This window comes from Amblyomma maculatum, chromosome 1, assembly GCF_055883805.1.
Source record: "Amblyomma maculatum isolate TAMU_Amacu chromosome 1, ASM5588380v1, whole genome shotgun sequence".
NCBI lineage: Eukaryota > Metazoa > Arthropoda > Arachnida > Ixodida > Ixodidae > Amblyomma > Amblyomma maculatum.
In genome coordinates this window covers 47,114,272-47,138,570 of record NC_139344.1, presented here as the reverse complement: position 1 = coordinate 47,138,570, position 24,299 = coordinate 47,114,272, and the positions used below count along the sequence as shown (strand labels likewise).

General features: G+C 45.0%; 1 protein-coding gene across 1 annotated transcript; it reads right to left on the bottom strand.

The window, feature by feature from the left end:
• Window positions 1–1,607: 1,607 nt before the first annotated feature.
• On the bottom strand, window positions 1,608–16,706 carry LOC146202292 (uncharacterized). Its single transcript, XM_084600746.1, has 7 exons — window positions 16,594–16,706; window positions 13,781–13,905; window positions 13,004–13,105; window positions 12,152–12,364; window positions 10,537–10,749; window positions 3,217–3,307; window positions 1,608–1,896 (listed from the first exon to the last, which is right to left on the bottom strand). The coding sequence occupies exons 1-7, from the start codon at window positions 16,704–16,706 to the stop codon at window positions 1,830–1,832; spliced, it is 924 nt and encodes a 307-aa protein (XP_084456872.1). The 3' UTR covers window positions 1,608–1,829.
• Window positions 16,707–24,299: the final 7,593 nt, after the last annotated feature.

Sequence of the window (24,299 nt, the reverse complement as noted above, 5' to 3'; positions counted from 1 at the left end):
AGTGACAATATGCAAAACGTTTATTACCGTACACCTGGTGGTACAGTATAGTTACAATGAACATTGCAGTATCGCAGTACAGTGACGCAGTGCATTCACATATTTCCGGCACTCAGGGTGATGGAGATGAAGGAAGAATTACGAGTTGCACAGCGTTATAGCTGTCCCTTTAAATCACCGCAACGGCACTGCGCACGGCAATCAAAGAATAGGAGAGAGGTGGCAAGTCCGGTGCCTGAATGCGGCCCACAAGGAAAACAGATAACACCCGCCGAAGGTGGAATCTGCGCGGCTCAGAGAGTTGAAAATGCAGGGTGGAGATATCACTTGAGATAGCAGCAGAATAATCAATAGCGATCGGTTCGCACAGGACAGGCGTACCTCACGCCACGACCAGGGCGATACGGCGATGAAGCGCCGGGCACAAGCCGTAGAACGATTATTCATTGGGACCTCGCGGTAGTGGCCGGATGTAAGGGCATGCGAGCCATCAGGCCTAAGGACACATGTGCCCATTTTGCCATTAAAACGTCCATATAAAACCTACGAACGCCTCTGGAAAGCCTACTTTGAACCATTTTCCGCGAGGGACCACGCATTGAGGCACGCACTGCAGAGGAGTTACATGGAGTTCGAAGACTTCGCACTTAAGACGGTAGTTGTGCTATTTGCATACTAAAGGGGGGGGGGGGGTATCTTCCGCGCACATTGCGATTGCGGACGTGACGTCTTCGCACGTTGACTGCAGACGGGTCCTGTCTCGAGGGTACAAAGAGATAGTGAGAACACGTTTACACTGTGACGTTGTTTATTGCTCCGGCAAATAATTCGCACTGTGGGCCAGCTATCTACAAAACCTCCACAAGGTAATTACCTCAGGAGGAGGGCAAAACTACGTAGAACGGCCTCCGACTTACCGGCTGGGGTATACAGGTGCGATAATTGCGTAATGTTTTTTCCCGTGCCCGCCGCGTTCTTCAGCCCCCCCCCCCCCCCCCCCCCCCCCCCCCGCTTATGTTTCAGGAGGCGCTTAGCTGCCCGGAAACAGAACACTCGGTGGCTGTGTGCAAAGAGCTTTCCCGTACGCCTGCGGCGGGAGACGGTGTATGTGGTCACTACCGTTTCCGTCGCCAGCCTGACCCAAGGGCCTTGTCGTCTCGCTGCAGGAATCAGCGTAGACGTCTAGGTGGCATTCCCTTCACTACTTCCGTTTTCCCCATAAGGAAGCCAATTACCCTACCACTCATCCGGCGGTGTCCGACGCGCGATGATCGGCCGAGTAGCGATGGAGAGAGAAGGGGGTTTCCTACAGATTACAAAGCATATATATATAGGTATGCAATTGTCGCGAAGATAATCGTACATGCATATCATAAGTCTCAATAAGAACGATCGCTAACGCCATGTAGGACAGCGCATTCAGTTTGCTGTGGGCCACCGTCAATGTTTATGACATCAGCCTATCTCCTCGTTTTCATGCGCTGGCCGCTAGCGAACCGATAGTTGTGCTTTCTCGTCGTGACCTCTGCTAGTGACAGCATATGGGGTACGGTGTGCCACTGCAAACACGGGCCAGGAGACCACCGCTAGCATCTAGCACTATTAAACCTGCCCGTCCAGTGAAGAGGGAGGTACATCGTAAATGTGTGAGAGGTTCGCAATAGGGCACATTAGGAGACAAGGAAGCATTCTGAAGCATTTAATTAGTCCTGCATTCGCAACACGAACGCCTTCCCACACTAGGCTGCAACACATGCGCAGCAGGACCAAAACATCCGGGTTTCATGACATCGTCCCCGCGGTTGCAAACAGGTGGCGTGGGTGATGCTTCATCTCTTGCGTCCTCCGTCAGCCAGGACGTTATGAGCCGTCACTGGGACCGTAACATTGTCGTCACTGCGGGAAGAAAGAAAAAAAGCCAGAAGAGCACAGTTGGACTGAATTGGCGCTCCATCACTAACAGCTCTGATATCGTCGATGATATGCCGTAATCTACTGTTGCTTTGGATCACTGCAGTGGAATAGACAAAAGCCTAAAGGTTGACAAGGGAATGTTTGCCGCAGTCTGCATGCGACGTGCTTAATGTCTACAAACAAATCTGCTGTAAAATGTATTCGCTTTCTGCAGCTCACAGGAATTCTGATGTGATCGAAAGTTTTGAGAAAGCTGTCCAGTGCTCTTCTGTGTTTATGGTGTAATGTGTTAATTATTAACGCCCCGTACATTTATTGACTGCTGATAAGAACCGCTCGTTCAGTTCCTCACTATGAGTACATGTTTCATGAAATGTCATTGTTATCCCGGATTTACTCGAGGAAAATATACTTGCGCGTGAAAATTTTCGCATCATCTGGAGGCGCTCAATGTGCATTACACTGTCATGAGTGCAGTTGGCTTATTGAACAACGTCTTGAACATATAGCGGCTCCTCGAGATCTTACGCACCATCTTCCACACCTTCATCACCTTGCCCTTTCCCTCATTGTCTCTTTGCCTACGCTACTGACAAGGCGACCGAAATTGACAAAAGACACGCCCACTTGAGGGGACGTTGTTCGGCAGTCTGACTGTTTCCCTATTTATTCACTGTGCTCAGGTTTGTGTTCGGAGGCCAACTTTACTTTCTAATTTCTACCGTCAGCGCGGCGTGAGTGACAACGGTGGTGACCAAGACTGCATGTGAATTTTCAGAGGGAGCCGTTGAACATGGTCAACGGGAACAGTGAGGCCAGGGACAGCGGTGTCAGAAGCGAAACATATTTTTAAATAACTCACCGGAACAGCATAGCTAAGTAACAGCGAACAAATTACTGCAATGCGATGCCCACATACATTTGGCTACAACATATCTAAATAGGCAAGGTGTACACTTTCACAAATATTATAAGCATGACAAGAAAAGCGACGATTAGAATGAATCAGGAACGTCGTTCACCGCAAGCAGCATGGCGCACAGTCCCTGCAGAGAACAAGGGTAGTGTTTACCAAAACTGTATTTGTTGGCCACTCTTAGGAGAGACCATTGACACCATGTATTTCTTAAACCTTGCTTGTAGAAAAAGCGCGCTGAGCACTCTTTCCTATGCGAAATTTCTGGCTTGTGGGTGTTAGCTATTATTGCACACCTTCACTGCACCCTTTTGCCCCTCCTTGTAAGTACAGCCCTAATGCTTACTCGTGAAGGCAGGAAAAGCAAAATCGAAGTGCTGTCTTACCGGATGATGACAGTGTCGGGCTCATTCCGGGTCACCTGTAACGGTGGAAGTCCGAGTGACGCGGTACCTTGGCTGTCAACACCCTTCACAGCTGCGACAGGTTGAACAGAATCGCCCATTTTAGTCGGCAGTGACTCATTACCCTACACTTGTTGCTGAATGGCTCATGTAGCGTTAGGCAATGGGAGCAGGGGCTTAACTCACAAGCCATAAAAGCACACGACTTGTACGGACGGGGCCATAAATGAAGTTATTACTGCTATGAAATAGTCTTATTGCGATGATAAGAGCAGTTGCCGTAGTTTTGTGTCAATGTGGATCCGTAACCCAGGCTCTAACCGACTACTTAGCCATATCTACGCGAAGGCTTAGTGATTAGGACGCTCTACTACTGAGCTGGGTGGCCTGGGTTCTGTCATGGCCTTCGTGGCCGCGTTCCAGTGGGGGCTAGACGCAAGGCACCCCTGTTGTGTGCGATGTCAAGGCACGTTGAATATAGCGAAGTTATCCGGAGCCCTTTGTTCACTACGGCGTTCCTTGTAGTCTGAATCGGCTTGGTATGTTAAACCCTATAACAATATCTTTTCTTGACCTTAATGGGGTATGTTTTCCTTGCCCAGGTCTCGCTTCCAAGCAGAAAACAGCATGCTAGCGCGGGTCATGGTGATCGTTCCGACCTCATCAGTTTACACGGATGCTGACGGTACCTATAGTGTCAGAAGAGCGAGCAATCATTGCCTGCAACTGGAAACAGATCAGAAGACGATGTGAACGCATAATATGACAACTTTGTGATTGCTGGACCTAACTCACTGCAAAAAGAGAAATCCTCAAGTGCTTTGCTTAGAGGCCACCCTAAATGCTGAGCTGTACGTAGGCAGACAATTTTTCGCAACGCGTTTTTGAGGATGCCTTCGTCGGCGCAAAATACACAAAGGTGGCAGAAAGCAACAAAAACTCACAGGACGCTTTTCCATTTGTAACGCTATTTTCAGCGCCAATTTCGGAGTTGCGCACTGCTAAACTTTCGCTCCAGAGTCGTTTCGCCTACATGTAGGCCGCACGCAATATAGATACCCACAAAAAGTTTCGGAATACCAAATTCATGAATACTCTTGCCGCGTATAGGTTGAGCGAGACAATGAGTGGCACGTTGGGCAGGACTCGCGGGAGAGTGAAGGTTAGTAACTGAGTTCGTTGCAGCATGCTTCGACTGCGCAGAGAATCAGCTTCAGTAAGACGAAAGCCTCGTATTCCCTGATTAAGAACGTAAGCCAGCAATGGTGTCGGCGGAAGCATCGCAGAAAATGTGGTCCTGCAAAAACGCAGATTGGTGAAGCAGGACTGTGATTTGATAATCCCGGAGACCAGTCAGCAACCAGTGCAAAATTCGAAAGGCCATCGTGGTCCGCGTAACATCCCAGGTAAAGAAGAGATCAGAAATATTCGGATTGATTCCAAATTTCTTAAAACGGTTGCTGTAACCGAAGAAAAATAACTAAATCCTAATGAAAGCTCGTTTAGTTTGCATAGGGTGGGAATCAAATCCAGACCTCCCGACTGCGAGACGTGCACGCTACCTGCAGGCCCCTCAGGCTCGTTTGTCCAAGCTGAATAAAGGGGGCCTTATAGAATGCTCGATGCAGTCAGTAATTGTGACAGTGAAAGTGAAAAAAAGCAAGAAAAAGAGCATCAATGAAAGGAAAACTGAGAAAAAAATGAAAACGAATAATAAAAATTCAAGAAGTACAATAAAAAATGTGGGGGGGGGGGAGGGGGTAACCATGGCTTGAATATAGTGATAGAGCGAAAGCTGTGAGCGTTGCAGCGATAGCCCTATATGTAACACCACCTTTTAAATCCACGGCTTTTTCATAATTTTACTTAAAGTTAGATTTTGGGGAAAGGAAGGTGTCTTGTACTTTTGGGTGGACACCGTGCGATGGCGGCAGTCATGGGCAGTATCGAAGGTACATGTATCTTGGATACTATCTTTAAATACATTTTGTGTATCTTCGATACTATCTTTAAATATATTTTGTGTATCGGTATCCGGTATCGAGTGCTGAAAATGAAAATATCGAAGTATCGGTATCGAAAATACATTTTTGGTGTATCGTGTATTTTAACGATACTCGATACTCCGGAAAATATTGAAGCCACTGTGTATGGTTTGGTTTGGTTTGTGGGGTTTAACGTCCCAAAGCAACTGATCTGACTGCGCTTACTCAGGCGCCAGTAGAAGCCGGGAGGCATCTTTGCTTGCAGCGAATCCTGATTTCCCTCCTGCTCGAAGTCTCCTCAAACGCCCCGTCTCCTTAGCGTCCATCTATCCATATTCCATTTCTTTAAAACTGAAGGAGAAAATTGCAAGTAGGTGCTCATGAGGTTGTTTACTTGTGAGCACCGAGTGCGTACCACGAAGTCGCTAAGTCATTAATAGGCACGCAGAAAAACAAAGAACAAAATCGACAAAAAAACATCAAAGAATTAAGACAAACAGGCAGTAGGGAACACGCGCACTTCATCCCTAGCTTCTCTCCCACCCTTTGCAATCCACCTCCTTGTCCGTCTGTGAGGCATGTGATTCTTGTCAAGCAGCATGCTCAGTGTGCTGACGAACTCAGTAACTTATGCACAACCCTAACTCTCCAGACCCTTGAGCTTTGCATGTCGGCTTTGCTTGACGGCAAGAACATGAGCATCTGCACTTCATCCCTAGCTTCTCTCCCACCCTTTGCAATCCACCTCCTTGTCCGTCTGTGAGGCATGTGATTCTTGTCAAGCAGCATGCTCAGTGTGCTGACGAACTCAGTAACTTATGCACAACCCTAACTCTCCAGACCCTTGAGCTTTGCATGTCGGCTTTGCTTGACGGCAAGAACATGAGCATCTAACGCTGCAGTCGGGCACGATGCAGTCGCCGTTCTTGTAATTTACAGCGTTTGATTTGAAACAAACACCTTTCTTTGTAACTGCACCTGGAAGAGGCTTCTACTAGGCTTTTTCCGTAAAAACTATTACGTCTAAAATCTTAAGAAATACACGACGTAAAAGCTATGGAACTGAATTTTTCGAGCACATAAATTTAAATAACAAATACACGGTCAAAGAATTGTTTTGCCAAAAACATTTCAGCGAAACGTGAATAAAACTTGTGAAGATAGCCTTGTTTCATAAAGCAATAAACTGATAAAATGTTTTTGAAATGCGCGAATTAATTAACGTCATATTAGCCCCTCTTTTAAAAAGTACAATTCTTTCATTTATGTGAACCAGACTGAGTTATCAAGAGATGCTAGTGAATCTTGACTTTGTTAACTACCTTCAATATCCTCGAGTCGACGCGGCTATGCTTCACTCTTATCATCTGGTAAAGGGCCCCTTCATCAAATGTAACAGCGCTGCGTGGTCGACTAATTATAGAGAGGCTTTTCTTATTTGCCTTGTTTACAGAACGCCCACATGGCGGGGATATTTCGGAACTAATAAAAACATTCAGCAATTTTATTTTTGTTATGCTCTAGCTTTTAATACAGAATGCGAACTTCAAAAGTCTGCTATCGCACTAATATCAAGATACCTGCTCAGTTCCCCAAGCGCAAACAGCACTGAGCCTTATAGCAAATAGAAAACGGAGGGGGCCATCGGGTAATTAACGTGTAGTATATGTAATGGAAAGCCACAAAAGAAGTTCCAGATTGAGTTGTATGCAGCCAAGTGCACACAGAGTGCTTTATATGAAGAACACTAGCTTAAAGAAATTGTTCGCTAGGCTGCTTGTGGAAGCTTTGTAACCATGGCTTCAATTCAATGTGAAGTTCTGACAAGATCAGCTGCTCAGACAGCAAAGCTTCAATAAATCCGCGCTGTCAGATTTGTTTAAGCCCTTTCAGAGAAACAGAAACTGCGATATAGGTACCACTGAAAGTTCTGGAAAGCATGGTAAAATTTTCCAGCTCGCTAATAATATTACCGCCTTTATCACATTGACATTTCAGAGATGTATCGAAGTACCGAGTATCTGTATCGGAAATCGATTTCGGTTCGATATCGGTATCGGTATCGGAAATGCAATTTTTCAAGGTATCGAGTATTGGTATCGAAGATACTTTTTTGAAGTATCTTGCCCAGCCCTGAATGGCGGACACCTACACCTAACTAGGCCATGGTCATGTTTTCATATTTTTCTTGTAAATTGGTTTATAGTAAAGGAAAGACGGGGTATCTCAGAATTGACGGAAGACAGGAAGGTGGGAGTGAAAGCGGAAATAGTGAAAGAGTTCCCGTAGTCGAGGGCTACGGAGTAATTTCGGCCACCTGCGGTACAATAACGTGCGCTGACATCGCACCATCACAGGGCTGCCTCTCCGTTTAGGCTAGATTTTGGGGAAAGAAAGGCGCGGTATACTTTTGGGTGGAGACCACGGAATCGTCGACACCCATACTTAATTAGGTCAGGGTCACTTGAAGATCAAATTTAGTGCTACGTGAAGACCGGCTGTACATATAGAGTAGAGAGGCTTTCGCTTCAATTGTAAATTGGTTTATAAGCAAGGAAAAACGCAGTATCTGTCAAGGTCACTTAATGTCAAGTTATCAGACACGCGAAGCGCGGCTGTACCTATAGCGTAGTGAATCGCTTTCGCTTCAAAGAGTACTCGCGATGAGACATTCTTTTGTCTTCGCGACAAGAAGTATTATGCCTAAGTTCCGTAACTTGTGCGATTTTCATTCCGAAAACTTCTGTGGACATTTGCACGTATGGATCCTTGAATCAACAGGGCCAACAATTACGCAGAGCATTTGCGGCCAGCGTTCCGCGGGATGGCGTTGTCCTCTGCTCGATTTCAAGCACGACAAGGGGTTCTGGTGTCCCACTTTTGTGCATCTTCCCAAGCACCCCGCTCCCTATTGATGGCATCCATTCGCAGTGCGAGCGCATGGGGGGAGCATGATATTTTGGTATGTTGGACCCTCACGTATAAGGCGTTTTCTTTTGTGGGTTGTGCCTACTACTCCAGCTTGATATTAGCGCGCACATCTCTTTGCGATATTTGTTGCTCGTGAGAATTGGTTCTCATGCTTCGGTCGTTCCATCTTCGCTTAAGTTTCCCAGCTAGCTGAAGTTTTGTGGCTAGGTTTTTACGTTTTATACATGAAAGTCGTAAATATAGACACACGCACACCGCATCGATGTGCATCTGGTATGTTCATGTTATCTGAAGCAGAGTAAAGGAAGCACGGATTTGTCGTCTTCAGCTGATTTTTTTTTAAAACAAATTCCGCCACACCAAATTTTCGCCCAAAATATGCTGTGATTGCGAGCGCGCTATGGCTGTCTAAAGCGCGGTAAAACGATAATGGTGTCGAATAACAGTGCGCATGTACTTGAACCAAAGCGCGTTTCAGAACTCGCAGGTCTAGTTTACCCATTTAGCCAATGCGTCCCCAGCAAGGGCTTTCCTCTCCTCCTTTCATTCATTCGCTATGTCAGGGCAAGGCCATGCAAGACGTACATGTAGGCTGCTACGTTGTATGCGCAGACAACGCAGATATAAGCATTAGACCACCACTTGGATTTGCAGCTGGTCATCATTATAATCAGTCGTACTGTAGCCACTACAGGGCGAAGGAATATTACTCCAGTTATCCCGCGGTCCTCTGCTACCTGCATCCTCTTCACCCCTGCAAACTTCTCTACCTCATCCTCCCAGATAATTTTGTGCACATAATTCTCTTACACTTTTCTTCCTTTGGAATCAAATTTGTTACCCATAGGGACCATCGGTTATCCTCTCTTAGCATTACATGTCCCTCCCATGTTCATTCTTGATTTCGATTAGAATTTCATTTACTTGAGTTTGTCATTTACTCATGTAAGTCGTTTACTCGATTTACTTTGACCTACTCTGCAAGCTTCCTGTTTCTTAATGCTACACCTACAGTTTTCCGTTCCATGACTCTCTACGTTGTCCTCAACTAGTAGAACCCTTTTCGTTAGCCTCCACGAAAGCCCATAAGTGAGTATCCGGTAATATGCAACTATATACTTTACTCTTGAGCGATACTGGTAAACTAGCTGCTAGTCGTAATCTGCGAGTAATTCACAAATTCGCTCCGTCCCAATTTTATTTTCCTAGTAATACCCTTTTGTGGTCCGGATTTGTGGTTACTACCTTTACTAAGTAGGCATGTTGGCCTACCACTTCCCACAGTGCTTCGATAACTATAGTAAATTGCTGTTCCTTCCCGATGTTGTTTAACATTACCTTAGCCTTCTGCATATTAATTTTTAGGCCTACCTGTCTGCTTTTCCTGTCTAGGTAATCAATCATTTTTTTGCAATGAAACCACTGAGTAACTTAGCAAGGCAATCTCATCGGCGAATCGCAGCTTATTTAGGTATACTCCATCCACCATAATTTCTAATTAAAAGTCTCTGAATGCTTCCTCTAAGCAAGCGGTGAATAATACTGGGGAGAATATGTCTCCTTGACTATCGCCTTTCTTTATCGACTTTTTTATGCAATTGGGTTGTTGTGCGCCCACTGAGGTTGTCTTTCAGCAGTTTTACATACGGCTCATCTGCATCCTGACCTCTCAATTCCTGAATGACTGCTGAGGCTTAGACTGTGTCAAATGCTTTCTCGTAATCAGTGAAGGCTATATATGTATAAGGTCTGTTTATATTTCCATCATTTTTCTATTGCATGGCTAATAGCATGCATATTATCCATGGTAGAGGGCATTTCCGAAAACCTCCTTTATCCTTTGGCTGATTGATGTCTAAGGTTGCTCTGATTCTATTAGGAATTAAGTCAGTGAATACATTATACGTAACAGATAGTAGGATGATTGGTCTGCAATTTTTGAAGTCCTTAGCGTTTCCTTCCTTATGAATTAAGATGATTTTAGCGTTCTTCCGTGATTCCGGTACCGTCAGTGACATCAGGCATTGCTTATGAAGGGTGGCCAGTGCTTCTTTACGCTCTCCCCGCCATCCTTCAACAACTGATAGTTTATGTTATACTCGAAAAACTCGATTTTCCTAACCACCTATATAGGTACAGCCAGGCATTTAGTGGTATGTCGGGTTAGGTGCCGAGAAAAATAAAAGGCTCATCTTTGAGTTCGTAGCCGCATACTTTGGCTTCTGTGAAATTTTATATTACTACAGTACTTGTAATGCTTTGCGTATTGTTCAAGAGCTCATGAGTGGTCTTTTTTGTTCACCGTTATGTAGCCGGCTGTTTTAAGACAGCGTAAGCAACACCGTCATGAGAGTAATGTCCTAATGAGGACGCGAGTAGTACATACTCTGCCGCCGGACAGTAGACAGTGCCGGCCACTGGCTCCCACTTTTAGGGCGGGAGATAGCTTCCGGAGAAGGGAACGCACTGTGATCCTTCGCCTTCGTCTTAAGGTGCCGCCGCGCAGCCCTGGTCTTCCTGTGCGCTTCACGATCCGCTACACGGTAGATGCGTCCGTGCGTGGCATCCTTCCCTCGGAGCGCAGTCATCGTTTGGTGAGCTGCGTAGCGAACGCAGTAAGTTATGTTGGGCTGATTCATGTTTTAGATCTTCCTGTACTATACTCTATTGAAAACCGTTGTGATCTAGGCTTTTCAGAGCAACAGTTCAGTGTTTCCTATTAAAAAATCGAAATCCCACAACGGCAAGCCCTAAAGCTCGCTAAAAAGCGCTAAATTTATCATTTTCATCAAAAAGGTGCTTTTTATGCATTTTGTTTGGTATATGGCCTATAGACAGTATAGTGACTAATTTAATTATATTAAAAAGTACTGTTTCTAATTTGATGGAAAACTTCACATCACGAATATTTTTATCCTGGGGAAAGTCCCGCCAGCCTTCTGTGGGTTTAAATTAAAACTGCAAAAGTACGTCTTTCTGTCCTGACTACAAGATCCATCCTGCATTCATTTTCACTCGCAAAAAGACGTCGACTGCCTTCTCTCGGCTTGTCGAGCAGTCTTCAGGCAATTGTCAGCTCATACCACTAGTTGGAGGATGGATTACAGCACTGCTGCAAAAGTATACGTTTACACACAGAGTTAGTAAACCGACTCGTATCGATATCGTGCCGATTGTTTGGATCACTTTGGCGAGAAGTTCGCAGTTTGAACAGAATTTACACTGCTTCCGGAGTCTGGCTGCCATAATTAAGATAGAATCCGTCATCTCAGAATTCACAGTAAGTTCCTGCTTACAACTCATCTCAGAATTCACAATAAGTTCCTGCTTGCAACTGCTAATGTATAGGCGACTGAACATGCTTACGACCACTGCATTTTGTCAGAGCAGGAATCAGCATGAAAGAGCTAACTCGGGCAGATCGAGAAAGGAATTTTTGTCAGAACGCAACTCTGCTTCCCACGGCAGTTGCAGCGGGCGAGAGGGGGCTTCTTCCATCGCTGTTAAATGGCAGCGATTTCTTCTCGAAACCCAGGCAGCAACTCTCTCCCGTACTTCTTCACACACTTGGCAGGTCCCAGTGCACCGGACAATATGCCCAGCATCAGCAGGCTCGATGATTGCTTTAAAAATGCCGCTTACATCAATCTAAGGTGTATTGGGCGTGTCCGTCAATACAGGGCATCGCATGGAGTTGCAGTTGGTAGGCTCATCTTATAGTCAAAACTTGAATTTCCTAGCCGCCTATATGCACAGCGAGGCATTCAGTGGTACGTTGTGCTTGTTGCGGAAGACGGTACAATACTGATCCTTCAATTCATAGTCGCATGCTTTGGCTGCTGCGAAACATGAAATTACCACTGCACTTGCAATCCTTTGCGCATTGTTTAGTTTAGAGATAGTGATTTTTGTTGACATTTTATTTGCCCGTTGTTTTAGGACAGCGTTAACAATACTGTTTTAAGAGTAATGTCCTAGTGAAGGACGCGAGTGGTACATACTCTGCCGCCGGACGGTGGACGGTGCCGGCCACTGTCCCCCACTGTTCGGGTGTGAGCTGGCTCCCGGAGAAGGAAGCGCACTGTGATCCCTTGCCTTCGTCTTTAGGTTCTGGCGTGGAGTCCTGTTCTTACTGCGCGTCTCACGATCCACTCTCAGGTGCGTGCATCCGTGAGTGGCATCGCTCGATCGGAACGCAGTGACCGTCTGGTGAGCTGCGTAGCGACAGCAGTGAAGTTATATTGCGTTAACCTCTTTCTTTACATCACCCGGTATTACACCACTTGACACAGTACATCAAGGCTTTTTCAGATCTACTCGCTTTTGTAGGAACTGCTTTGAGAACCGTGACAGGAATGTGATTCTTGATAAGGTGCGCTCAAGGTCGAGACTATGGAGGACAATCATGCAGCGCAACTAAGACGAATTCTTTACTGATGGCACTTGGCTACCGTCTCATTCTCTATCATGATTCAGGACTGGCCCACTCTGGAGACTGGAACATTATTCGGTTATTTTTGTGCAATATCGGCTCGGTGAATGTGTACCCACCACTTTGCTGTCGTCACTTGTCAGTCGAATGTTACGACTGAATTCAAAAGTTAAACCACCCTGTCCTCGCGCACAGCTTTGCTCAAATACACCTCAATACATTCACGGTCTTGAACGACTTCAGTACAATGTACACGTTAAGTTACACTATAAGCTCTGAATTTCTAAGCGTAGATGGCTACAAGCACTTTATTAAAGCAGCTTTCATTTAGATTATTTTAGTGTTAAGTAGGTGCCGCTGTCACCAATGACCCCAGTTGCCATATTCGCAGAGGGCGTGGTACACAACCTGTACTGCGTACCTGTTATGGCCTCTGCGGATACAACGCCACGTTCCACCGAGTCTGATTCCCTCTCAAAAGTGTAAGGTGCCAGTTCCAGGCTGTCGAGCTTGTTCACGTTGGCTGCGGTCGAAAAAGATGTTGGGTGTTGTCACCTCTGGCAAATGGCTGGTAACATTTATATTCCTTCATCGCAACTGCAACGAGAATCTGATGAGAAGGGTGGCTATATGCAAGAGCTAGAAACTTATGTACATAAAATTTTTGAGCCTAAATAAATAAGCGGTGCATAAGAAATAATTCGCGCGAAAGCCTTCTCCATGCTGAGTTGTGCCAAAATGTCCTCACTTTGTGCCAAAGTCTCTCGCCTGCACCACAAAGAAGCTTATCTCGTTTCTCTGAGAAACGCTAGAAACAGCTTTCATGAAGCTTGCCTTCTTTCATGGTAACACGATTTTTACATAAAAAAAAAAAAGGTCATCATCGGCATGTGAAAAGCGAAATGCATATTTTTGACAAAGCATGCGTAGTGTTGTTAGTATGCCATGAATGCCCATTGGCTTCATGTTTCTATTTCATTACGCTCGAGAACAATGACTTCGCAATAGCATTATTTCCTCTGTCAATTATTCATGCAACAGCAACTCTAATGTAAAAGTGGTGCGTCTATCATCCTCAAGTTTGCGAAGAGCTGTGAAAACATCAATAGGACGTGTGTTAGCCGACGAGGTCAGTCAGTTCACACTTATTTCACCGAAGTTGCTTCCTATCAATAGTTGCCACCATGAGAGTGCTTACACGTTGCCGAGAGAGTTGCCACTACGGCCACGGAGAATACGATGGTAGAAAGCACTCCAAGAGACGCCAGGAAGGACCTGTTCCAGCGGATGTTCAGGCACCGCCCGAAGTAGGACTCCGAGTCTCTGCTGGAGGAAAACGAGGGGCCGCAACTTTGATTCAGCATGGAAGTAAAATGTGCTTCTATTGAGTGATCTCTATAGCGGTCGTCAACAATTTAAGCGAGCAGAGAAATATTTCTGGTAGTGAAGCCAAGCCTCATAATGGGCAAGAAACGTTGCTCCGGCAGACGTTCCTTTTTTTTTTTTGTTATTGCTTTCGAGGTGAATTGAGGGTATGGGATACGTGTACAAAGAGCACGTTATGAGCATAGTTCTCACTTTCCACCTAGCTTAGCTATAGCTTAAAGGACAGATAAGATTCTTCAGCCGGCCTGCACTATATATAATTTTCAGATGGCGTATTCTTTGACCTAAATTTCAGTGACGTAAGCCAAGTGCTTTGACCCCATGTGCGTAACATAATGCGTACGTCAAGGGAGAGATTTTGGAATGGTTGACGTTATTAGAGCATTTAAGCACTTCCTTTCATTCGCGTAGTGAGACTTATGTCCCCTACATATTCCCGCTCCTATAAAGGCGGAAAAAAGTTTGGGTCTCGGAATTGTGGTAATGACTTTCAGGTATACATAACAGACCTCTTAGTGATGTCAAAAGCAACGTCGTAATTATCGCGCCGTGACTTTGTCTGTCGCATAGGAAAATGTCAACGGGAGCTTACTTCCGGAAGCCCCCCCCCCCCCCCTCCCCCCCTTTTTTTTATGAGCAGAATTATAAGGAACCAGCGAAGTACAGCCGGCATACTTGGCAACGGCATGGGAAGAAAAGAACTGTACACCGTCACCGTTGAATACAAGTGCAAGCATAAAGTGCATTGCAGAACTGGCGTAGCATATTCTTGGACCCCCCATGGATGGCGCCTCCTTTAAACTGGTCTCGTATGGTCTCGCTCATGTTTCCTCGGTGCAGGGCGCTCCGCTGCCTTCGTCAGGTTTTGTACATCGTGCTCTGCAGCGCGTTTGGTATCCCCATATACTTGTGCGACATCGCCATACAAGTCGATTTTTTTCTGCTCTTAATAAAAAGTGTGCGGCGCATGCTTAGCCGACACAATATTTTTCTACAAGACAAAACTGAGAGGCAGTTCCTGGGTCCTATCCTGACTCTGCATTTCCAGGGAATAGGGTGCATAAAGTTAGATCAACTGCCCAAACCCGACGAATTCCATTTCACGTCAAATTGGCAGCACACCTGCGCCTGCGAAACGCGGCTAGATGTCGGGAGTTTTCAGGGCGTGCGCCCTGACACCGACACAGCACTTTTAATGTGGGCGGCGCCGTCCACATTATAAGTGCTGTGTCGGTGTATGCACGCGCTATGTTCCACTTTAGAGAACTTTATGTTCCGAAGTCTAAAAAACTTTTGAGAAGGAAAAGAAGCATGCACAACGTACTCATATTCGAACAGGAGCTCATCGGTGGTGGAGCTGTGAAAGCTTTTAGTGCGAACGTAGCTCTCAGTCTCCCCCTCTGTCTGGGTATCGCACGACCACTGGTCACCGTACCAGCCACTGTCCTGCTGGGTAGTCGAATTTGATGGTATATCAGGCTCCCTGCATTAGATGTGGCCATTAGTGACAGATCTGGTAAACGCACAGTTAGATTAGCCGGTGCACTAATTACATCGTCTAGGCAAAACATTCTCCTGTTAACGAAACCATGAAGTGAAAAAAAAAATATTGCTCAATTTCTCGAAGATATTGACCGCCAAACGTCTGAACTTCAAGCGTGCGAATTTGAAGAGGTATTAACTAGATTATTCCTGTTTTGTGGAAAAGAAATTGCTGAAACTATTCTGCTGGGCTGATTGGTTGCGCATAATATTCGCCTGACATGCTCATATAAGAGACGGTTCTATGAACGGACAAGACACACGTTGTGCACACTGGGAACTCAGTGTTCATATCTTGTAATCGGAAGGTAACTGGTCGTTCTGGAGGGATGACAGTCTAGAAGAGAGAAGTGCTGACGTGAACGCATTAGGTTGATGATATTGGTGCTTTTAACACTGTATAACCCTGATAACTGATCAATTTGGCCTTTTTAGAAGAGAGTAGGAAACGCAGTCCTTTGTATGGTAAGTGCTGATGAGCAGTGCGTAAACACGTGAGTGTGCTTGAAATGTGCAGCGTGACAAGACCACTAAGCTATAAACCCGAAAACTAAGTGATCCGAGACGTATTAGGAGGAGAGCGATGCACTTGATCCCCTTTCTATCGTCACGAGAATGCTGCCGAGAGATGGCGTCACGTTCTGTCTTCGAGCCGTGTACCGAATCCACGTTCGCTCTTGAGGCATGCCTACAAGCTATATGTAGAAGCGCGCTACTCCCGTGGCGCACCTATACCATATTAAGGTACACACCCGCAGCAAGTTTTACGCTCGCCCTCTTGAATCATTCTCTTCTTACTCCAGTCGCCTCCTTTCCACAAAATCATAATATCGGGAATTAGGCATAGGCAGGTGTTGGTTGAAACTCTTTTCTTGCGCTCCGTGTTTTTTAGCGGTTGGCCAGTAAGCCTATACAACGCGAAGCGGTACCCAGTTTATGCCCCTTTTAATTCTAGTGGAGGCGAAGTAGCACAAAACGGAATTGGCGCAAGAGAAGGTTTTGCATCACGTCGAGAAACAGAGATGAGCGGTCCGAAACGTGCAAAAGCCCCAGCAAATTCATCTTGTGACGTCAGTGTTTTACCTCTTCGAACTTCCAGTTTCGCTTCCGCAATGGCTGAGAGAAGACGTAAATGTTGTGCTGGGCAAGTCCACCTGGTCGCAAAGTGACGAGTACTGGAGGTGGCACGACGGCATACTAGTCGCCCCGCGGAGCTGCCAGTGAAGAGGAGAAGTCCTCGGGGACAGCAAGGCCGGCAGGGAAGGCGCCCGGCGCAGAAGATAATTGGAATTTGCAGCCCAACTCATTGCGTCAGATGAGGGGCAATAATCGAACGAGGCTAAGTCCAGTCACTTCGTTCACCTCTTCTGTGAGCCCTCAATGGCCTCTCGTCTTGAGAACCGCCAAGTAGACAGATATTGAAAAGGAAGCAGCTGCTCACTAATGAAGAAATATTGCTGATCAGTGATCACTATATATTTGGCTAAGGCGTGTTGCGAAGAAAACGATGAAAGAGAGCTTTTGCTGTTTATCAATGTAATCCAAAATGAAGTGACTTTCAGTTATAATATGCCGAATTGGCGATTAGAAGAATAGGAGTCATTTTTTGAATGAGGAAACATCTATTGTCAGTACTAAGACCTATGTAGGCTATAGATGGCTTCGATTCCGTGGCTTTCGGGGGCGTAATTCCGATCTCTCAATGTAGGGTCCAATAACTTCTTTCTCTTCCTTGGTCGTGTGTCAGCTAGTTACAGGGTGATTTCGGCTCACAATGTTTTCTGAGCGCTACTTAAAATGTAACACACATCTATGGACAGTGATATGATTTCGGTGTAGTTAATTGCATTGCGTCGTTGTTGCCGCACCATAAGATACGATGTTGCCTCCTGGCTGTCTTCATTCCTGGTTTTACGGCTGCTTAGACTCAAGAACATTCCATACAACCTATAAGGAAACAACCCCAGGAAATGTGGTTTAGATGCTCGCTGTGAAATGCCAACAAAAAAGTAAAAAAAAAATATCACAAAGAGGATTCGAATCATTGTCTTCAGCGTTCAAAAAATGTAGCACTAATCCATTCGGCCACAATATATATTTTTTCTTTATTGCCGGTGGACAAAGTACATACACGGCGTAAACATCGCTAGCCTACCTTTGGCTAAAACGATATATTAAAACTTTTTCATGTTTAACAATCCGTCGACCACATGCATCTGCTGAGGCTGCTCAGGCCGACTACGGAGAACATCTGTGAGAAATATTACTTTCAGTGAAGTTGTCCTAGACGCTGCTGGCCCTGTTAACGGACACATGACCATTACCGTGACATCTCCAGCGGGCACTCTCTTCGCACTTGTGGGGAACACAGCCGTCGATGGAACAGGAGATAAACAATGGATTAACAATAATTGGAGATATGAAACGTAAAAGGTAAAACTCAAGGTGTAGAGGGCCTTAGTGAGAATAAAACACACTAAAACAAACTGAAACCGAATGGCAGAAGCAATTGTCAGCGCCCAAAGGGGGTAAAATCTTAAAAATCTTTAAAAAGTTTAACATTATGAGAAGTAACATGCTTACGGGTGAAGAAACAATTAAAACTAGTAAAATTGTAAATACAGCAAAAAGCCATGGCGATGAATAATAAAACACCAACAAAGGAAAGGGAACCATCACAACGCATGCCCGGAGGCGCTTAGGAATTTCAATAGACCGATCCCACCGATTGATCTGCGCATACGCCGGTTTTCCGGAAGTTCTCCGTCGCTATGTTAGTTGTAGTTTGCTGGACAGCGCGCGCAAATGCCACTGCGTTCCTGAAATCACCGCTCCACACATACTCATCACACACTTCTCAGATTTCACCGTCGAGCCAAAATCGTCAAGTCATTATTTTGGAAAATTGGGCTCACTGTTACATGCAAGGAAAGCGTTCTAACCGTCCCTTTGTTCTTTTAAGCGATGTCATATACTATTCGTTTGGTCGAAAAGCCGTCGGCACCGCAGGTCCGAAATAATCGGGACCTGAGTGAAAAATATATCAAGGCAATTTGTGGTTCTAGTGATTGATAACTGATTGATTTGTAATAGGCGATGAAGAGTAACGAAATAAATGCAATTAACTGAATTATTGATATATTAAGGAAATGAGAAACGGACAAAAAAAAATTGAGAAAAGGGGCTTCACAGGTGTCAAAATTATCAGAATGAAAAGCCAATTTTTTGTGAAGCTCATTAGGAAAATTCAGAGTATGTAACTGATGAAGTATTTCATGTAATTGAAAAATGAAAAAAAAAATGAAAAAGGGGGTTCAGAGGTATCAAAATGCTCAGAATGGTGACTGGCTGAGGGAAAAGCTTCATTGAGAGATAAGGGAGGGTGATGTGCTCAGAATGAAAAAGAGATGCTTGATCATTCTAATTAGAAAAATACAGAGTGGGCAATGAAAGACTTGAAAAAAAAAAAAAAAACAGAGAAATTGAAGAAAGGGCTTCGAAGGCTTTGAAATGCTGAGAATGAAAGCCAATGCTTCATGATGCTAATAAAGGAAATTTAGAGTGCGTAATTGATCAATTAACTGAAATATTTGGAAAAATAAAAAAATCCCCCCAAAAAACGGGGCTTCAAGATTTCAGATTGCTCGGAACGAAAGTCAGTGCTCGTTGATGCTAATTAAAAAATTTTGGAGTGTGTAATTGATGAATCTTAATTGAAAAAATAAAAATAAAAATGAAAAATGAGGGCCCAAATGTGTCAGAATGCTCAGAATCAAAAGGCAATGCTTGATTATGCTAATTAAGGGAAGTCACTACGCGTAATTGATGAATTAATGAATTAAACGAATTGAAAAAAATGAAAAGTGAAAAGAGGGTTTAAAGGTCTCAAAATACTGCGAATGAAAAGTCAATACGTCATGAGGCTAAGGAAAAAAATTCAGAGTGCGTGTTATCAATTTATTCTTTCCAATATTTGAAAAAACTGAAAAATACTTTCAAAAGTATCAAACCGCTCAGAATGGAAAACCACTGTTTGCTGATGCTAAGTATTATGCATAAAAAGAAATAAAAAACAAATAAAATAACAAAATAAAAAATAAGCGAAAAACATCCGTGTGTGCGAAACGCTATCGAGTCATAACCGTATAGCGGCGGAGCTGAAGTGATCCCTTAACTTTGTTTTTGTTGTTATCGAGTGATTATTCGGTGATGTCCTATATTTGAGCCATGTATGAATACTTGGATGCAGAACGATTGCATTTTAACACGCACGGAATTTCAGTGCGTGTTATAGGTTTGGTTTGTTTTGTGGTGTTTAACGTCCCAAAGCAACTCAGGCTATGAGAGACGCCGTATCTCCGGAAATTTCGACCACTTGGGGTTCTTTAACGTGCACTGAAATCGCAAAGCACACGGGTGCCTTGCTTTTCGTCGCCATCGAAAAGCGGCCGCCGAGGCCGGGATTCGATCCCGCGTACTTGGGAACAGTAGTCGAGCGCCGTGACCACTGCGCCACCCCGGCGGGGGAGTGCGTGTTATATTATTTTAGCCTAATTCTGGATGCCGTTGGGATGCAATGGAGGGTGGCAAAAATTTTTAAATTTGGCGTCGGTCCTTCGTGTCTTAATTTCATCTGGATTTGGCACAAAGCCGATATTTCATGACAGACCTTGGCAAAAGTGATATCAACTGACTTCTAATCGATTGGATGATGTGTTTTATTTGTGTTCTCCCGAAAACAGGGAGATTTCAGAAATACCGCTGACTCCGAGGATTTGTGAAAGTTTGCCTGATTTTAGGCGAGAGAGTCCTGGGTAAGTTATTGCAAAGTGCCCCGTGGAGTACATTATGTCGATAAAAAATTAAGCTCCTGATGTATCATCACGATAATAAAGTTAATTAATTGATCAATTTTACGCTCCAAATTTTCTTAATTGGCGTCATCAAGCATTGGCATTTTATTCCGAGCATTTTTACACCTACGAAGACCCTTTTTCGTATTTTGAATTTTTTCTTTTATTTCAATTAACTAGTTGTCACAATAATAAAGTTAATAATCGATAAATTACAGGCTCCAAAATTTGTTAATTAGCGTCAGCAAGCATTGGCTTTTTATATCGAGCATTTTTACACCTACAAATCACCTTTTTATATTTTTAATTTGTTCTTTTATTTCAGTTAACTAATTGATAAGTTATACTTTGTAAATATTTTTAGTTAGCATCAGCAAGCATTGGCCTTTCATCCTGAACATACTGATACCTGCCAACCTTTTTCCAATTTTTTCTATCCCCATTTAGTCAATTAATTACGATGATTTTATTAACTCATCATCGCCTATCACACACCAATCAATGATCAAACACTATAACGAAAAATCACCATTATACAATTTTTCGCGCAGCCCCCGAATATTTCCAATGCGCGCCGTCGACTACTATTACTGCTAATACGGTGGAATAAACATGGTTTCAATCAATCTATACTACTATTACGACGACGCCGGCGCCGACGGCTTTTCGTCGGAAAGCTGAGCAAGCTACACTTAAAACCGGAGTCGCTTTTCTCTTGTGCTGTTGCTATGAAATCGAAGAACGTAACAGGTGAATTTTCCCAATGCACTCGGGCATACACACGAGCTAAAAACCTTTCGAAAACGTGGCGCGCGGGCACTCCAGGCGGGCGGAGCGGCCGAATGACTACATCTACCAGCATGCACCGCGGGAGCGGCGGCGTCGTGAAACTGGCTGGTGGGATCGGTCTATTACATCCTATTCCTTACAGTCCTCCCTCTGCGGTACGAAAACACCATTTCTGAAAAAAGAAAAACAAGAAAAAAGGGAAGTAGAAGTACTTTAAATGAATCAGAACCTGGAAACCAAAACTGACAGTAGCCTTGACCAACGTGTATGACACCACGACATACCAAACCTATGCCCATGAATGCGACGACAATACACACCTTGCGCGAGTTGGTTGACAAAGTGAGAGCTGGCGTCTTTGTCTGAAATGGTCGAGGGCAAATTTAATTTTTTTCCTGCACTAAATGCGAAGCTATTATAGATGGTCATGCCTCCACTGACGTCACACATGTAATGTTGCCCCTTAGAAATCTCCCGGTTTCAAGCCACGAAATGAAAATTTTCAAAATTCGTTTCTGCCGAAACTAAACGTCAGGCCGCGGCGAAATTCGGTAGAAATGAAAAGGAAACTGAACAGAACGAGCCTTGTAAGTTCGAACGAAATTCGAAGATGTTCAATAACGCAGGCTCTGCCCTTCTGAACCAAACTCGTAATTAAGCTTGCTTAGCGTATTTAGATCATATACGGTGAAATGAGGCCGCTGTTATAAAACCGTCTAATACTACGAAGCGCCGTCCTACTCTAATAACCGCTTTTCTTTTGCCGCTGCGACAGCGCAGGGATAAGTGCGACTCATGTTGTTAACATAGACTTCATACGACACATCACATGTGTTTCTTTTATTAAGATAAATATATAGAATGGACATCTAGTGCTCAATAAAGCTAATTCAGCAGTCAAGTGACCCGAAGAAAAAATAGAAGCACTTTCCGCCACTAAAACGAAAAACATCCTTCCCCTGATCCACCCAGCTGTCTCAGTCTACTTCTTTTTTTCGAGGGGAGAGGGGGGGGGGGGGGGGGGAACAGATGCACATTGTCACTTTTCCAGAACAGCGGATCGCATACTGAACTGTCGAGTGAAAATGGAGGAAATGAGAATGGCGATTTTGTTTCTACACTAAGCCTAGAGGGAGTGCCCCAATAGATCCACTATGGCGGGGATGTGGAGGACGCAGTAAACCTAAAAGATGTCGATTTATTAAGAGCTGAGCGGTAACCTATGAACTGTCAGTGCGACTCTGAATATTCTTATGCTGCCCTTATCAAACGCCGAGGAGATGTACAAAAAAAAAGTTTAATTGTCCGCCTCTATAAGAGCTTCATATGAGCAGCTCCATAAGGCTGTGCCAGGTACGAAGTGCCGCATCAGTTTGGCCATGTTTGCTTAGCAATTATCGCACATGAGATGTCTAAGGGTTGCATGTTCTATGCAGAAATATCGCGCTGGCGCTTTTAGCAGTAAAAAAAAAAAAAATGATAATGACATCTTTTTTCTAAAAATGAATTTCTTTTTCTGTAAAATTTTATTTTCAGTTGAATGAAAGAACACGACATTTTCCCTGAACCCGCAGCGTAACCCCGCGTTCTGCTTCGGTCTTCTATTCTCTCCCAGTTTCTATAAAATTGGAAACGCGTTTTGGCATAGGTGTTTTCGCCTATATCTGCAATCGCCATCGGCTTCAAATTTGAATTAAAGGTATCAAGCATTGATTATCAATCCGTGTTAAACATTTCGAGACTAAGAGGCAGCCATGGTAGGAACAAAACCTCGAAATGAACGGAATCGCTACGATTTAAACCGGTGTTGTGCCGGTGGGATTGTCACACAGTAGCCCACCGTCAACAGGGTTGTGCCAAGGAATTGGTAACGCAGCGCTCGTCACCCGTTTCGTGAACGAGGGCTGTCAGCTCCCTGGCCGGTAGCGATGAATCCGAGTCGGCGCTGGTGAGATGAAGAAAAGTTTTATACACTATTTACAGGCATTTAAACAACGAGTTCGGCTCTGGGGCCGAAAGCTAACATAGCCGTACGCGACTGTTCTCGCGCAGCGACGGCCGGGGAGATTCCGCCGCGTCCGCACTGTCAGGGGGCGAACTGCTCCCGATGGACGCTAGTGATGAACTCACTCTCGGAGTCTCGCACGGAAGCACTTGAGACTCCGTCACCGAGAACCGTTGACGCTCAAAATGGTCCAATCCGACGGCAGCACTTTAGCAGGGCCAATGGGAGAGCTTGCTGCGCTCTCGCTTCAAATATGCCGCGGGGCGAGAAGGGGTTCACCGTCAGGGCCACGGCGCCATGCTGTCTGGACGCTCAGCTCATGTTGAAACACGTCGCTTCTCTCCCTTTGGCACGGCTCGCCTCCAGTGCACTTGTGCTTTGCAGAAAAGTATCCGTATTTTGTGAAGGAGGCGCTAGCCGAAGAAGTTTGGCGTCCGGCTGAATTTCTGGGCGGCTTTGGCCAGGCACAACAGCACCCCCGCCGTCAGACAATGCGCCAGGAAGACGAGCTGCTCGCATGTGGCTCGGATGCTGGGCGCGCTCGTTCGCCAGGTTCCTCCAAGCTCACGTCCGGTGTCCGGGCGCCAGGTAGCCTCACGTGCCTCGGGTTCCACTCGCCAGGTCAGGATCTCTGCCGACAGCCTTGTTGCCGGGGCACGCCGACGAACTTCGCTCGGGTCGCTCCGATGCCCTCGCCACTTGCCACTGGTAACGGTAAACTTTTCTGCGGCTTGCAAAACCGACCGACAACAGGCAACACCCAACACAAGCAAGTACCCTCGGTCACCCGTCAAACACCAGACAGAGGCAAAATTTCAAGTTCAGTTAGCTAAATTGTTGTCCCAATTTTGCTCCCACTACAACAAGAGACAAGTGTATAGGATGCAGTACACAAGGTTCAAACAACAATTTTGCACATTAATGGTATACATTAAATAGGATGGAAAATTAATGATCAGTAATGGAAAAGAGTCTCCTTGAAATCACTTGAACCGTGGACCATAACTGAGGAAGCAAGGAGGTCATTCAATTTTGCCCCGATCTGCCTACAAAGTTACCGTTAGCGACGAAACGCTCGTTGAAAGTAGCTACGTCTCGAATGCACGGCTCAAAGCATCCGTGTTCGCATTGTGCTGCTCTTT